The sequence below is a fragment of the Apus apus genome, chromosome 3, assembly GCF_020740795.1.
Source record: "Apus apus isolate bApuApu2 chromosome 3, bApuApu2.pri.cur, whole genome shotgun sequence".
Lineage (NCBI taxonomy): Eukaryota > Metazoa > Chordata > Aves > Apodiformes > Apodidae > Apus > Apus apus.
Window position 1 is genome coordinate 93181105 of NC_067284.1, and position 17760 is coordinate 93198864.

A 17760-nucleotide genomic window follows, 5' to 3' on the forward strand; every position below is an offset into this window, starting at 1 on the left:
TGCAAGTGTGTCAGTAGGAATACAAATTGCCACTTATCACTAGCCACTCATACAGACTAGATGAAGTAACAAGGCGAGTTTGATGGCAGCAGCATATTTGGACCAAATAACAGATTCACTCATTTGTTGGTCTGGTGAATCTCTTTGCAGGCAGGAAGAACACAGCTCCTGGATTTCTGTGGTCATGTTAACGTGTGTCTCTGGCAATGGTGGGGTGGTCTGCTATGGTCATCACACCACTCACTGAGCCTCAGAAGTGTAAGACATGCAAGACAACTAGAGCTGGCAGTGTTTGGCCCCACCTGAACAGATGTCTCTCACTGAGGTGGGTCATGACAGACCTTTTAGTGTCAACCCATGGAGCTTAGGGGAATACTACTTTGCTTCCTGAGAAGTTTGTAGGACTTTCCCATAAGGCTCAATGTATCAAGTGGTTTGACATACGTATGGATTTATAATAACTCTTTTTAAATAAGCAGCCTGTCCAGTGATCCACATGAACAAAGCTGGTTTCCCCTGGGGTCCTCCCTTGTTGAAGCTCTCCCACTGCTTCCACCACCTCATCTGTCCTCTCTCACTCAGAACAGGGTAACCCCACACTCACCAAACTGCTGGTCATACCACAGGTTATTGCCCACTTCACCAGCTTCAAGAGGCAACCCAAAGTCTCACAGAGACAGGATGATTTTCTGTCTTACAAAATCCTCCTGATAGGGGTAAGAGTCAGCACAGGAGCCATTACCAGTTACAAGCTCTACCTGAAAATGTTAAGTATTGGCAAATTAAAAATTGGAACACCTACACTGCCTTTTTCCTACTGTCCTTTACATAATGAATTTTTAGAAAATAAATACATCCAAACTTCTGACACTGCTCCTAGCCATTTTACATAGTTAAATATATCACTTGTATTCTCTTCTGAGCAGTGTATGATGCTAAGGAAAATAACAGTGTGAAAGGCCAGAAACAAGTCTTTAAGTCTTCTAGTTCTCAGCACATTTTAGTTGCACACAAACAGCAGCTGGCAAAATAACACTGACACCTCTTTGGCAAGCTGTAGATTTAAACAATGTCCACAGTCTTCCTCAGAGTGCTGTAGTATCCAAGAAACTGATTTTAAAAATTAAAAATTCACAAAGAAGAAACATTGGAAGGAAGAGGGAGTTTCAGTTCACACAGTATCGCATCTACTTGCCTCACCCTGGCTCTCCAAGTGCCATGCCTGTGGTGCAGGCTGGCTGGGTGTGAGGAAGGCAGGGCTGAGCTCTGCAGCCAGGCACCTGCTCTCCCACCCTGCTCTGAGACACAGCACCCAGCCAGTGCCAGCCCACAGCGTCCAGTTCAGGGCTGGTCTCTGCCAGCCTGTCCCAGGGAGTTCACAGCTATCTGCAGAAGACCGCCTTGGTGTAGGAGCTATTTTCTCCCTGAAGCAGCTGCTCCAGTTTTGGGTTGTCTTCTAGATATCACTGATTAGCCAGATATATTATGAGGTGCTCATTTACTTTCATATCTTTCAATCACTACTGACCTTAGCTAAGCACCCCATTGACCTTTAACTATGCCTCAGAGGAGTTGGAAACAGCCTTGAAAGACAGCCATTTATTGCTAATAGATCAAATTATGCAAACAGTAGACCAAGATTACTAGTAAAGCTCCTGTTTTCATCTAGCAGGGTTGGTGCAATGGGCACTTACTGGGAAAAGGCAGGGAGAGTCGGAACTTTTGAAGTGCACAGTATACTTCTTGCCATAGGAAATTCCCCTGTGCAGGCACCCACCTGCATGTGCTCTTAAAATGGTGAGACTGGAACAGCAGGCATTCAGCTGCATTGGCCCTAATATAAGCACTACTCATTTGTAATATAACCTTCAAAACTCAGTCCTGTATTTGTTTATGCCAAATATATTATTTTCTAAGCTTATAAGACTATTACAAGAGCTCATTTGCTTTCTTTTATTTATTTATTTCTCTGTTGGTAACAGGATCCCTTTTGAACATTACATCTTCTCCTGTCCTTCACTGTAAGGAGTGTGTTGTTTACCTGCCAGTGGCCAGGACCCAGTGCTTGATGAAGAAGGTCATACAGCTGAAAGGGAGGGCAGGTTGTCCCTACTATCTGCCCACAGAGCCACAAATTCAAGCTATTCTGCTACATGTCAGCTTGAAACAAGTAGGACTTGTTAACTCTTCCCTTCATAACCAAAGCTCTTGTCTAATACCTGCTCATCTTCCCAGGAGAGCTCAACATCCCTGTCAACAACCCAAATAATTCATCCCCAAGACAGAAGAATGACAAATATTCATAATGGACAGGGGACAGAAATTGGGCATCATCTTGTCAGAAGTTTGGGAGTTAAAATTTAGTTTGTAGGGATAGGCAGAAAACATGTTTTAAAAGGGAAAAGATCATCTCTTGGAAAAGCACCTGACAGATTTAAGCAGACAATAGCTCTTCCCTCAGGAGACACGGGGCTCCCAGGCCATGGGACAGGACAATGGGGAGGCACACGAATTCCAGCTGGGTCTAGGGTGAGGCACTGAGGGGCAGCAAGATGATCTGACCTGCAGAGATAATGCTCTGTGTAGGATACGTAACACCTACAGAAAGCCCTGGGAAGGAGAGGAGAAGGACTGCTGCCACACTTCAGAAAGCAGGGTTTATGTGGCAAAAACTCACTGGGGGAGAGGAGCAGACCAGGATGAGGGTCTCCTGAAGCAGGCCTGATTCCAATTTTTCCAACCAGAGATAGGACCACACTTACCAGCATCCTTCATTCCTCAGCCATCAGATCTTCTTTGTCTAGATACTCCAGGGGCAAAGGAGAACAGTTGAAATACTCATCCTGTCTTCTCTGAAGTCATCCAAATCTTAAACAAGCAGCACCATTTCCAACCCTCTACACACAAAGGTATATGCTAACAATAGAAATAGACAAATGGCTGAAATATATAAAGAAATAAATATGAGCTCACTGAGCTGGATAGTGCATCTTTTTTAAGCTGTTCTGTTCTCTACCAAGAACCAGAGAGTGCTCCCTTCCTGCAAACAGCATACTCAGAAAAAATGAATTTATTCCATACTTATAGAAAAATACACTGCTTGTTTAAAATGTCCTTATGCTTAGAAGAAAAACATGGAGTTTAATCCATACTCTGCAGCGAATTTTGAAGTAGTGGCTGTTGGAGAAAAAATTCCCAGTATGGGAACATGGTTCTTTGCTCAGTCCCATCCTTCAAAGGTCAAATATAAGAGCTGTTGTCCCGGTGTTTCCGTTTCTTGCCACATTTACCAAAATGACTAAAGAAAGAGAAGAGGAGAGTGGTGTAAGACTGAAAGAAACAGGAAAAGATGTAGTCCCAAGTTGTAGTCCAAGCTGCAGTACTGAAACATTTACTTTTTGCATAGAAAATTTTCTCTTTCTTTAGTTTGCACATTGAAGCAAACAAAAGCTGTTGATGTGATATCCAAAGCCACTGTTTGAACTATTAATGTATAGCAACAGCTCCTCAAGAAGTTGACTGCCAAGGAAGACACGGTGTAAATGTTCCCTGTATGCCCTTAGTGCAGTGAAGAATCTGGCTTAGCCTGTGTCAGGAGTGGCAAGGCTGTGCCTGCAACTCTTCAGCTACAAATTCATCTAGTATGTGACTTTGCAATGATAATAAATTGTGGATATGGTCCCAGGATCAAGGGCCCTTCCTCAAAGGATGCTTTGATTGAGGCTTTGATGGCTGGTTTTCTTCAGCAGAGAGTTGCAGGATATACTTTGCAGTATCTCTCTAGGGCACTGCAAATTTCTGCTTCTAGAGGTGCACAAGACCTTGTATTTTGTGCCTCTATGAGAAAAATGCAGATTCTTTCCCCATGCTTTTTTTTTAAACAACCTACCTTAGTGGCATTTAACAGTTCACATTTCTATTGAGGTAAATACCACCTGCTCATAACATCAATCTGACAAGGGAATTTACCTTGACACTTGGAGAACATCAATAATTTATGACAGCTGACAAGGTTAGACAGTGATCTCAGGAGAACTCATCCATATCATACCTTGAAAGTTGCTCCACATCCTCCACTGTCTCTGGTAATGAGATTCCCTTTGTCTCTGGTAAAAGTAATACTAGAAGCCCACAGGCAACTGCAAGAATACCTACAAGGGACATTGCAGAAATACAAAAGCAGTAAGAAACTCGTTACTTTTGTTACTTTTCTTATTTTGGGGGCTCATCTATTGAGAAAAGTCTATTCAGATTAAGGTTAAACTGAGATTTTAAAGTGCAACAGCAATTTCTTATTACTCTACTCTCACCAAACACATTTATGATACTTTATTTTAACCCATAAAAAGAAACAACAAGCAAACAAACAAACAAACAAACAAACCAAAACAACAAACTGAGAGCTAGAGGTCCATTTGCAGCATGAATTTCCCCAAAAGGGGTCTTAGAAGTCAAAACCTTAGATAAGTGCACAAGGGGAAGCACATACAAACTGCACTGGAACCAAGACAGTGTTTCTCACATAAGACAAATCTGCCTGTGTTCAGGGGGCCCTATCACATAGATGCATCTGTGTTTCTTGAGTTCATTGAGATTTTCCTGAAATACTATCTTCGTGTGTCCATGGACAAAGTAAATTATGTCAATAAGAATAAAAATTCATCCTTGGGAAAGAACATTTAGATAAAGAGCCAATACGAAATAGTTCACCAAGAATGGTTATTTTGGAATAATTTCCTCCATAGATACAATTTAAAGTCTGTAATAAATCAAAAATAGAAGGGCTGGAGTGGAAAATAAAATCCCTGACTGTTGCACAGTCCTCTCTGTTCCTATCTGATTCTGTAGCTCTTCACCCAGTTCTGCAAGAGCAGAATTTCAGAATTAGGCAATGTGACCAGTACTTCTATATAGATCTATTCTTGGAATAATGGTAATTTAAAAAAAAAAAAAGTCTCTTGTCTTTCTGTTTTTGTTTTCAAGCTAAAATTTTGATTAATACAACATTCACAGTCATAAATGTATATACCAAAAAAAAAATTCCAAAAAATATTTTTTTAAGGGGATTAACCTCTACTGTTGGGAGTTACAGAACTTAGCGGTAAGGCTTTTCAGTCTTAAAGCAGCTCACATAGTTTCTTTTACTCTTCTTAGGCCAAGTCACACAAGCAGACCGAGCTCTTCCATAGTGTGCCATGAAAACACCCACATTTCACCTGTTTGTTGTTCAGCCTCTTGCTCAAGGCAAGAAGGTTGAGAGGAGCTGGTCTAGGGGAGAGAGGAGGCCACACACTACACTTTTGCCCCAGAAGAAACGCTCTGTGAGAAGGAGGATATTTAAGCCAAAAGTGCATTTAAAATCAAATCTTACTGAAAATAATTAGAGGTAGCTCCAACCAAATGGCTGCTAATCGGAAAAGCAGGAATGGGGCTATGATCCCACCTAGGTCACACAAACTCGAGCACAGGGAAACACCAAAGTTTCTGCAAAAGAAAAATAATGCCAGATATTTGAGAGGCACTACCAAACAGATGCACCAGCAGTTCCAGGAGCAGAATGTAGACTTAGCTCCAAAATTATCTCATCAGAATATTCCGTCCCCATTGAGCAGGGGCAATTCAGTTGGGAAACTCTGGAGAAAATCAAGTTTTACTAAAAAGTGGTGAAATAAGGAACAGGGAAAAGCAGAGGGAAAAGTCAAAAGCTCCTGGGAGTTTTAAACATACCTCAGTGTCGTAGGATATAGTTCAGTGTTCACAAGATAGACGATTTCAAAAGCTATTGTGATGCCCAGTCTTCCCAGTGTGGCAACTGTTGTTTTGAGCCATGAAATATCTGTTAATTCAAAAGAAACCTGGGTGAAACATGCTTAGCTGCACCAACTGAATGTTTCTGAGAGCCACAGGCCCTGCCAGCAGAAGCTCTGTCACAGAAACACTGGATCTGTTCTAGTCAGGCTGAAAGGCCACTGATGTAGATAGCAATCCATACTGACATTTATTTCTTTCCAGCTTCATGCAAACATGCTTTGGAGAATCAGAAACCCCTTCCAACTGACTGATTCAAGATTCTGTTGGGGGTAACAGCATGGCTGGGGGAATGAATATTAAAAGCTTCTAAGACGATGATCAAACTGTGCTCTGAAAAGGAGAATTTATTTATATAGCAATATTGTGCTGTAAGAGCCACCATAGAGTCAGCTCCCAAAGCCTTCTGATTTCAAAGAAACTGCCTTTAAAGATGTATCTTCAGCAACAGTAAAATCATTCTCCCTTGAGCAGGCCAGTATAATTTCATAATTTTTCTAGCCATTGCACATGAGACACACTCCTAATAATACTCCCCCTTCCAGGCTCTGGTGCTTGTCTTTATACCTGGCAAGACTGGCCCAGGGGCCTTGTGCTGCCTGGGTGGCTTTGCCCAGCTCTCCCAGCTGCACTGGAGCTCTAGTACCCAGCCACTGCCCTGTATGCATCAGTGGGGTGTGCAATGGTCACATCTGCACTGTGGGGCAGAGCCATCCTGTCTCACTGTATGCAACCCCTCAGCACTCCCACTGCCCTCTCTGGAGAGCCAGTGGCCTCTGGAGAAGTGTCACAAGGAATGCAATAAGCACTTCTGCAATGCTCTTGGGAGAGAACGGTCACTTGTATGGTCTAACCACAGCCAGGCTGACAGGGAGGTGGGTGAAACAACAAGCCTGAACCTGGCATGAAGGGGAGCTCTGCCACTGGAGAGGGCTCTGGCACTAACTGTGTTTTCTCAAAACTTCAACAAGGAAGAACAAGAAAACATTTCAGTTTGCTCTGAACAAAAAAATTAAAAATAATAAAAGAAATTAGATACTTGGGGTTATTTCAATTCCAAAACAACCAAACAAACCCCTATCAAATTTCATCCCATGTTGTGAGACACTGCCTTTGCCCTGAAAACTTTTGTTTTCCAACACTTGAAAGAAAAACAAAGGCTGGAAAGAACAAAATAAACCCATGTTGTCTCCCTGGCACCCTGTCAGTCCATCAGACCTCCAACGTGAAGATGACGTCTGTGCATCTCCTCCCTCTGCCAACAGACTCAAGCTGAGCACCCCAGAGTGATGGAGCACTCAGAAGCTGCCTCTGCAGTTTGTCCCATCTATATAAACAGTTCTTTCTTGAAAGCAGGACTTTAACGTCAAGTGTCCCATCTGTGAGTATGTAAACCCCAAGCTGTCCTCTCCTCACGTGGGCAAGGTCATCTCAGCACTTCACCCCTGCTGACAGCAGGCTGGTGGCAGCATCCTACTTGGCCCAGGCCACCACATTCTCCCCTTGCTCAAGCCATGCCAACCTCACACAAGGCTCCTGCTCTAAACCCAGACCTGCTGCACTGTACTAGAGATATGGTGTGGCCCAAAATATATGAAAGGGCTAGAGGTCCTGCAGGAGTAATTCCACAGTGCCACTCTTTGTTTCCTTCTCTTGCAACAACCCTAGCTCCAGGCGATCAACAGTCCCCAGGTCCTGCTGTCCCAGCATGTCCTTTGTACTTTTTTTAACAGGGGAAGAATGACACTGTCAAAGTCAGTAGATGACATGGTGACCAGTCCCTCTGTGCCTGAATTGCTGTGCCATGCACTGGGGGAGCTGCCACAGGAGCATGGGGCAGCCAGCATCTGCTCAATATGTTGTGGTTGTTCTGAGAGGCACACAACAGTGGGGAACTGGGGAGATACCAGACCTCATAGCTGTCCTTGAAGCAAGATAAGAATAACTTAATCAAAGGCCATATCTTTCCCTCAAATCCTTAACATTACCCAAACCCCTGGGAGGGTGAGAGCAGGGCAACAACCTTCATGTTGTCTGCCACAGCCTCTACATCATATTGTGGTTTGCATTGTTTTATTTGCAAATAAGATGACCACCAAGCTGCCTCAGCTAAGTCACTGATTATTTTATATCATTGTCTTCCAAGTCACGGAATAGATTTTTCCTTTATGTTTGTATACTCTTCCTTTTCATCTGCCTTCAAAACCAGTAGAGACCCTTCCTTTCTAAGACTACACGCAGCTGTTGCTAATCACTCATGAAAGATAAGGACTATTACATGTCCCAGGGCAATCTATAAGCAGATGAGGTATGCTGTTCCATGACTGTGGTGCTGCTTGCGTCACCAAACACTTTTTACTTTTACCCACAGTTTTGTGTGGCCTGCTGTCCTTGCTTAAGGAGTGTCAGAGAGAAGTGATTGAGCTAAAAAGCCTGACTTTGGGAAGGGAATTACCTTCTGGCAAGAGGGCAGTAATGATGCATGCAATTCCCGCCACAATATTGCTTATTCCAAAGGGAAGGCGCCGGCCAACACGATCAATTGTCACTAAAATTAGGAGAGCAGCAGGCAGCTCCACAGCTCCTGAGATGAAGAAGTCTAGATAGAGATTTCCTCCAACAATCCCTAGGCGCATGACAAGCCCTTGGTAGATCAGGGCACTTGTGAACCTAAAAACAGTAAAGGGAAAAAAGAAATTGAGAGGCAAATAAATTACTACAAGCAGCTGGAAAGACCCTTGAAGTCATAAAGGATTTTGGTTTTGAAACCCCCTCACCCTGGTAACAAGCTGGAGCACTCACCAGGCGTACATCAGGATAAGCGTGTTCCTCCTCATCCGGGGAGTCCTCACCAGGTCAAGAAAGGAGGGATTGCTGACCTCATCATTGCTAACAGTGATCTGAGGAGTAAGGTAAGCAGTAGAGTCAGCTGTCAGGGGTCAGGCAGGAGCTGGGGCAGAGTTTCTATGTAAACATGTTGCTCAGCAATATTCCAGTCCAGCAAGCAAAAGTGATGATTAAGCCAGATTGCTGCTTTCAGCACTCCAGAGCAGGGCACAGATTTGGGATACAGCTTGTAACTGGACACAGCTGTGGACTTTCCTTAATGACGATAGTGCAAAAATTAGGAAAAAAATCCCCAGTCTTGACTTGAGAATGGAAAAATTACAGGAAAAATTATTTCCTGTAAACAGTTGTAAATGGAGAGAGGTTGACCTTGAATCTCTAGGAAGACAATAATCAGTCATCGTCCCAGGGTCACTGGGAGCAGAGTTGTCTTCTGTCGGAGGTGACAGAGAACAGAAGACCGTGGCAGGAAGGGCAAAGCCATGGGCTGCGGGAAGCAGGAAGAGAGGGGATGAGCAGCAAGCAAGGGGCTTGGGAACACGGCTGGTGTCATAGCTGGGCAGCATGAAGAAAAGAGGCATGAGAGAAAGAGCAGATATGAGAAGAGTGAGAAGGCACTTGGGTGCTACGAAACATTCAACTGGTGAAATTCAGAGGGTCCTAAAATACATGAGCACTATGTGGAACATGGTTTTTACCCTGAAAGAAAAAAATCCTACAAACTATGAATTAATGATTCTCATACTGTCTACAAAGTACAGTAAATCTGTTCACAGCTGCCTCTGATACAGTCACAAAAGGCACTCAATGAAATAATTAGTTAGAGGGTTTAACAGCAACAGAAAAAGGGCAGGGTTTCACACAGCCTGTATTTACACATTGGAGTTCATTGCCATAGGATACTGTGGAGCCAGAATATTAGCAGGGCCAAGAAGGGCTTAGGCATAAGGATGAAATCTGGTTTTAACTGTGGCCAGAAGTTTTTAACCGTGACGTTCAAGCCAGGTGTCATCCCTCTGTTCATATGTTCATTTGGCAGGTGAGGAAGATGAAGAAGAGAAGGCAGAGGCGGTTTCAGGCAGGGACAAACCATGAGACTGCAGAAGAAGTGGCAGCCTGGCTGGGACTGCCATTGGTTCCCCAAGCAGCTGTGGGCAACACAACGTTAAAACTGCTGCACTCTTTCAGAAGAATTTCAGGCAGTCTGGCTGCTTTGACTCTCAGTTACTGCCCTTCTCCTCAGAGACCTAAGAGAGTTAAGAGAAGTAAATCCCTCTCTAACACCACAGTACCTGCTGCCCAGATGGGCATGGTAGCTCAGGGGAACAATCCCAGCTGGGAAGTGGGAGGGAGACATTGGTGAAAGGATGGAGAAGCACATGAGAACTTGCAAATCCAGGATAAGAACAAGGGTAAAGCCAAAGGCATTGCCTGAGGGTCTCCTCAGATCAGCCAGGGCTATGCCCAAAGCTTTTGCCCTGTATTTGTTCTTCTTACAAGGTAGCACAGGTGTTTTTCAGTGAGAGTTGGCTGGGTGTCTTTATGCATGACTTTCTTAAAAAGTGAGAGACACAAAACTTTGTAAGTGGACAGAGAAACCTCACATTTGTTTGAACTTCCTTTCTACTCCCTCTTACGTTTCCTCTGTACCCAGAGCCAGAAATTTTCTTCAAAGTGCTGCCACTTCTACTGAGTGCCAGAGCCCTTTGTGGGGCAGGCTGAGGTTGCTGGTTTTCTTCACTGCTTATTGAACTTTCTCATATTATGGTTATAAAGCTGCCATGGCTGTGTTTATAAGAGCAGGCTGCCAACCAGCAGTTGTGACTTTGTGCAGATACGGTTTTAGATTTCCAAAGGACTAAAGATAAAATCAGTATGGTTGCTACCATTTATAATAACCCAAAGCATGACTGAGTACTTTTTTATAAATGGAAAAACAAACAAACAAACAACAAAAACAGTGTGTAAAGTCAATTCTCTGTAGGGGAAAAAAAGAAATCCTCTTTTTGTTCTTTGATATCAGGGAGAGCTTTGCTATTCACATCAGTAGAGTCAGGAATTCAATGACAGGGCCCATGTTTCTGAAAATACTCTACCTGAAAACTCTTGAGGAAGTTTTACAACCAACTTCCCTGTCATTTTTGTGTCCCTCAAATTACATATCAGTTTTTCTGTAATAAGTTTTCAAGATTTCTTGTAACATAGACACATAAATCCTCACAGGCTTAACTCTGCAAGGGACAGTACATCCATGTATGTCCAATAAATCTGTATTTATGCTTCTATATTCTAGAATTACGTATGTCTACAGATGTGTATATAGTAGAAATACATATAAATGGAGAGAGGTTTTGGATCCATGGTCCTCTCCAGAAGCTGCTCTTACTCAGCTAGTTGTGGTCCATTCTGTGTTTGGACAAAGACCAAGAATGAAAAATAAAACATGAAGAAAAAAATAAGGTTGGATAATTACAAGCAACTGGAAAAAAAACATAGCTTATTATTAATTTAATGAGTTCTGGCCAGAGCCGAACTGTACCAGTGTTGTAACTTACAGAGGAAAAGGTGCAAACATCTCTCTGTTTTCATACAAAGGTCATTTGTGGTTTCTGCATGCCAATAAAAATGCAAGGCTGCTACATCCAGAGCCATGGAAGGGATTTGGCCAGTGAAATTGTTACAGACCTATTGGAAAACCTTAGCAAAAATGCACTGATGGATAATGTCTCTTCTCCCTGTCCCTCCACACCTGCAGCACTTTGCATGGAATTTTGAAGTCTTTCTGTGAAAACAAATTCTGATGTGAGTTAATGTGAGAAATACACTTGATCTGCAACTAACACGCTTCCTGGAAGTGCTTTCCCTCCTCTGGGCACAGCACCAAGGATGATAGTCATTGAATATTAAAAAGGTCCCAGCACGAATCTGGATGTGTGGAGATTGATCTGCTGCAGCTGTGAGTGGCCTGGGGTCATGAGCAGGAACCCTTCTGAAAAAAAATTAAATATAACTTGAAACAAAAAGCAAGGAAAGACACACATCTAGATTCTGGTGTGGCACTTTGAAAATGCTGATGTTTAGAGAGGGAAAGTGGGTGTAGGAACTTGGGGGTGAACATAGAGGGGCTGCTTAGGCTGGCTAGGTGACCTAGGTGACCAAGTGAATAAAATCCTATGGATTAGGGAACAGCTAGCTGCTATTTCATAGGAATGTCAATAATTACTGTTTGGGTTTTATGCAGAATTATACTCAAGGATTTTGGTGAAGCAACCCTGCTTTCTTGGATAAGCAGAGCTACATTCTCAGGTTCTCCCTTGCTAAAGAAGAGTGATGAGAAAGGCACAGGTAAGACACCAAGCTGTGGGAACCCAGGTTGCCCACTGCCTGTTACAAAGCACGCACATCATGGTGTCTCTTCCTGACAGGATGGGACACGTTTGTCCCCTCCAAACACTGCCATCCCAAAGTTTTTGCCTTTAGTCTTAGTGAAAATCTAGTTGAAAGTCACACATTATAACTTTGTATATGTATAAAAATGAATATGCATGTATGAAGCATAAAGAATACTACTGAGTGTTGATAGATGGACATTGTTATGTAGGTCATTTCAATAAGAAAATTGCCATTTCTCTCTGAGGTACTTACAGTGCACTCAGTATGCCACCTCTGGGCTGCTGCATGATAACAACTTGCAGCTGTTTTCCTCAGTTCTAATACTGATCTCTAACATTATATTAGCTAGCATTTAGGCTCCAGACGTGGCTGGTTACAGAACAGGAATCTTGTCATATCTATTGCTGTCATTGAACTGTAAGGTCAATGCTCTGGTAAATATGATCTGAGAGCCAGGCAGTGATACCCAGCACAGAGCAAGGCACATGCTGCAATGACATGAGAGTGTCATCTGAAATGCAGCAGTACTTTCAGTTCTGTCAAGACCACTTGTCAAAGGACTGTAATTCTAAAATTAGTTTTTCTATTTTGTAAATAGGGTTCTCAGACAATGCTTCATCTATTTTGAATTTGGGGGCATATTTTCCCCTTATTGGGATGGAAGCAAATTTATAATTAATTTCCAATTTTCTACACCGTCTTCTTTTTGAGGTGTTAAATTCAAAGTTCTAGCAAAAGAGCCAGGGAAGGGGATTCTGCTGCCTCCGCTTTGTCAGCTAAAGCAGCAGCTGCTGTGAAATACCCTTGGCCTTCAGGCTAGTTTCTGATACTTTCCACAAGTTTTTAAAAGAAGAGTGTTGCAAATGAAAGACTTTATTCATTGTTTTGCGAACTTCTTTTTTCAGCCTGTATCTTTCCAGCTAGTTCACTTTCACCTTCTTGCAATTAACAAAGTAAGTGTGGGACTGACAACCTTTTTCTGGTAACATACTTCAAGAGTGTTGCCCATCACATAAAGAGAATGTATTTCAACACAACCAAAAATTCAAAATATTAAGAAAGTTTAGGGAAAAACTTCTAGCTCAAAAAGATGAGAGTACCTCTGAATAATGTGGTGAGAGGTATTTCCCATTGTGTTTTGCAATGTTGTGCATGATTTTTAATGCCTTCTCTCCCTTTTTGCGTGTCAGGAGCCAACGTGGAGATTCAGGAACCACCCTGTAAGAACACAGAGGTCATAAATAGGAGTTTTGCCTGTTAGCACTGCAAGTAAAACAAAATCTTTTGCCTTTTGCCTTTGTTAATACATAACACACTGGTTTTCAGTCTCTGGAAGAAAGAAACTCTTTTGTGGACTATTTTTCCAGTCAGTATCCTGAAAAAATATCTGACCTTTGTGGGCAAGAAAGATTAAAATAGACTATATCATTACTCTGCAAAGCAGGGAAAAAAAATTCTAACTACTGTATTTGCACAATAGATGTTTAAAGCAAAATAACCAACAAGCAAACCATAAAGGTGCCTGTAGGACAGCAAGGAACAATGAAAGTTAACACCAAACATGTATGGTACCAAGTACAGAGAGACTAGAAAACTTCTAGCTGTTTAATGATATAAGATATACACACAGTCAAATGTGTAAGTATTTTATAAACCGAACACAAAGCAATAGTACTGATCAGTGTTTCAGTTTCTGCTAACCTAGCGCTAAGATGATTAACAATCTAAAACTTCACAACAGCCTATATGTAAGGAAACAATGTGCAGGAGCAGGGTATGGGAATTAGTTTCTTTGGATCCAGCCTGTTGGATGACTGTGCTTCACTGGGTCAGATGGGCACCATGGCATAGTGCTCTGCTTTCTTGCTAGCTGTAATACCCAGTTCATGGGACCCGTAGGGCAAGCTTAAGCTTGAACTGAGCGCATAATTAGAGATAAAGGTGGCATCCCATGGCTGATGGGAAAAGCAGACTTTCATCAAGTTAACCAGATAAACAGCCAGCCTCAGGCTAAGCAGGAGGACAGCAGTGTTCTGTGAAGAGCTAGCTGTGGCTGACAAGAGAGGCAAACCCTGGGCAGAAAAAGGAACGTAACATGTCTCTGTGATACACTTTTTGTGAGGTTAAAAATGCCAGAATCAATAACTTTCTTCCCAATCTGCAACATCTTGCACTTTGGAGACTTTAGACCACAGTGGGGTCTCAAGGTTCTCGAATAACAGAAGCAATAAGAGCAATTGCAATTACTGCAATGTTACCAGTAGTATAGCAGGAAGAGGAAGTTGGGCAGTGAAATGGCCAGCTGGATGCCCTGCCAGGTGGGAACCAAATATGCAATTCCAGGGAGAATCATAATTCCCAGCGTGAAAAACATCTGAATCACGATCCCAACGAACCGCTGGTCAGAACCAACAATCTCTGTCACTGAGCAGAAAGAGCCAAAATAAACAACATAGAAACAAACCTAACTGGAAAGCAAAATATTAGTGGTGGAACATAAGGAAGGACAGTACTGTATTGGGTCACTAGTCTGTCTAGTTCAGCATCTTGCCTTCAGCACTGTAAGCATGTCACTGAGACTACCCAGGGCAAGCATGGGCAACACCTCTTCATCAATTCACCCACCGTTCTTCAGCTAGAGGGGTTTCTGACTGCATGTTTACTAATGAATTATATAAGGCCAGAACAGGGGTTTGAGACTGCATCATGATCATGTTTAATGGTAAATTGTTAGCACTATTCCAGGCACTAGAATATCCTCCAAGCATGTGGCTGCTCCCAGCAGGTAATATGGACAAGGCCTCTGTGGGTATACACACAGAGTTTAGCCATACCATGCTGGTTGCTCTGAGGGCTAAGGTATGGTATGATCCACAGCTTACTTCATTTATTAGAGCAATTCATTAGTCTGATCTGAGCATTGCAAAATGTTCCTTCCTGTTAAAACTTGGCAATTTTAAGGAAACGGTTGGTCTGTCATAAAACATTTTGCTGGTTAGGGCACTTGCCAAGGTTTTAGGATAAGAACTCAGTTTAAAATTAGGCTGTGTGCTTGGAAGTGAAGAGAAAAACAGCTTCTGACCTTTTGACTGGATCTGGGACCTGCTCAGCATGGTAACTTTGCTCAGAAAACTTAGTTGCTTCTGGCCTTTAGATGTTGAGAGAGCTACACTGGAATGTTGATGTGTCCACAGTGTTCCCAGGTCTTACTATAACTCTTTACATCTGGTTGCACTTCTGCTCTCACTCTTGTAAATTCCACTAGGAATTTAAAAAAATTATCACAGGCCTCACAGACTACAGTGACGGCACAAATTTTTGCACTGTATAATGATGTTCGCACTGTCTTTTGGATTATCACAGTAGATTAGTGAATAACTGATCTTCTTTTTGAGTAAATCTGATGTCTTATCTCTAGCAGGATGCTTTCATCAATGCCGTGCTACTTCATACTGTAGACAAGAGTTCACCTTTCTGAACCTGGCAGTCATTCAAGATGCCACAACAATACCCTTTCCTCATTAAAAGTAAGTTTGTTATGGGAGAAGCTTCATTGCTGGGTCATTACTATAACCTATCAAGACCCCTGCTGGTTTGATGCTATTTATAGAAAGGTTTATCCCAAGGCCCGAGTTTTTTTCCCCAAAACAAAATTTTAACAAGAGCAGACATAGTCAGACTCCTTGTCCTGCAAAAATCCCTCACTTCTAAGCAGAAAAGAAAGAAGATAACATCTCTCACCAATCACGTAGCATGTCATCCAGGTTCCCTTGCCAAACACACCTTGAAGAAAACGGAAGATCAGAAATACGGTAAAGTCTGGCGAGAATGCCACTATGATACCACAAATCCCAACCCCAAGACAGGAGAGCAGGTAGATGAGGATTCTGCCATATCTGTTGAAAGAAGAAAACAAAAGTGGAAATCACGAAAAGACACAAAGGGATTTTTTTCCTGGCATCTTATTCTAATGCTAGATCCAAAAGTACCTTTTTGAGACTAGTCTTGTTCCCAAGGGAGACTGCCTGAAACTTTGCAGCAGGGGCTGGAATATGAGACTCTTTTACATGTGGCAGTTATCACTGCCTTTCAGTCACTAATTTTAAAGCTGGTGGTGTCCTCACCAGGCCTCCTTTTATTTTAGAAAACATTTTGTCTTTTTGTATCCAAACTATGGCCCATATGTTACAGTTCAGATTTTTGACTCCATTAAAATAAAGGCAGATTTTGTTGGTGATTTCTGTTTTCACAAGTTAGTCACTTAACAGTAATTACAGCCAGCTCTGTGAAAGTACATTCCCCAGTGCTATTGAAGGGCAACATTCATAGTTGTACAGTACTTACATTATGCTTAATATACAAGCACTCCTGATATCTCTTCCACCTTACTTTATCCTTATTACTAGATGCCTTAGAATGATCAGGTTTTCCTTAGAAGTATCTTTGTTGCTAGTGATTGGTTATCTAAGATTACATTCAAGATGATACTGTGAGTATTCCTATCTAAAAAAATTACCTTTAAGTTATTAAGAAAAATAAAACAGGCAAAAAGAATGTGTTTTATGAACTGAAGGAACACGCTGTGCCAGTGAAATGGTCGGTGGTGCTCTCAGCCAATGCATAGGTTGCCTACATTAATTATTGGCACAATGCACAAACTAAGCTTTAATAGAAGAGCAAGGTAGAGCTCATGGGAGCTCCCAGCTCCAGGGCAGGGCAGGTGCTCAAGTCTGAATATTATCCACATCTTTTTTCCTGATATTCATCCAGCACTTATACAGTTGAGGACTGGCTCAAGAGAGCTATGACCTTGGTAATAAGTGTATAATGTCAAATCATGAGTGAAAAATTTGGTGGCCTTTTATGGTGGGGTCACAGCATCAGTGAACAAGGAGAGAGCAACTGACTTCATCTACCTGGACTCATACAAAGCCTTCAACACTGTCCTGCATGACATCCTGGTCTCGTAATTGGAAAGATATGGATTTGAATGGATGGACCACTTGGTGGATAAGGAATTGGCTGGATGGTCGCACTTAAAGACTAGTGGTCAATGGCCTGATGTCCAAATGGAGACCAGTGACCAGAGGCATTCCTCGAGGGTCAGTACTGGGACCGGTCCTATTTAACATCTTTGTCAGCAACATGCACAGTGGAACTGACTGCGTCCTCAGCGAGTCTGCCCACGACACCAAAGTGTGTGGTGTGGTTGACACACTGGAGAGAAGAGAGGCCATCCAGAGGCCCTTGACAGGCTTGAGAGGTAGGCCCATGCCAACCTCAGGAAGTGCAACAAGGCCAAGTGCAACATCCTGCACCTGGGCTGGGGCAATCTCAAGCACAAATACAGGTTGGGCAGAGTATGGATTGAGAACAGCCCTGAGAAAAACAACTGAGGATACTGGTTGATGAGAAACTCAACATGAGTCAGCCATGTGCACCTACAGTCCAAAAAGCCAACTGTATCCTGGCTGCATCAAAAGAAGTGTGGCCAGCAGGTCCAGGGAGGTTATCCTCCCACTCTACTTCACTCTTGTGAAACCCCACCTGCAGTAGTGTGTCCAGTTCTGGAGCCCCCAACACAAGAAGGACGTGGAGCTGTTGGAGCAATTCCAGAGAAGAGTGATTAATATGATCAGTATGGGGGAGCAGTGCTGCTATGAAGACAGGCTGAGAGAGTTGGGGTTGTTCAGTCTGGAGAAGAGAAGGCTC

General features: G+C 42.7%; 1 protein-coding gene across 3 annotated transcripts in view; it reads right to left on the minus strand.

The window, feature by feature from the left end:
• Window positions 1-3052: 3052 nt before the first annotated feature.
• The window catches only part of SLC22A3 (solute carrier family 22 member 3), a 28055-nt gene continuing 13347 nt past the window's right edge, over window positions 3053-17760 (minus strand). The window contains exons 3-12 of one of the 3 annotated variants that reach the window (XM_051616003.1): window positions 17596-17646; window positions 15790-15944; window positions 14307-14472; window positions 13149-13266; window positions 8611-8708; window positions 8264-8478; window positions 5728-5836; window positions 5372-5484; window positions 4052-4151; window positions 3053-3298 (exon numbers count right to left, since the gene is read on the minus strand). In XM_051616003.1, coding sequence (XP_051471963.1) covers window positions 3241-3298; window positions 4052-4151; window positions 5372-5484; window positions 5728-5836; window positions 8264-8478; window positions 8611-8708; window positions 13149-13266; window positions 14307-14472; window positions 15790-15944; window positions 17596-17646 — 1183 coding nt within the window. In that variant the 3' untranslated portion in view covers window positions 3053-3240. The remainder of the gene's footprint in view (window positions 3299-4051; window positions 4152-5371; window positions 5485-5727; window positions 5837-8263; window positions 8479-8610; window positions 8709-13148; window positions 13267-14306; window positions 14473-15789; window positions 15945-17595; window positions 17647-17760) is intronic. The other 2 variants (XM_051616004.1, XM_051616006.1) reach the window with 2 other exon arrangements.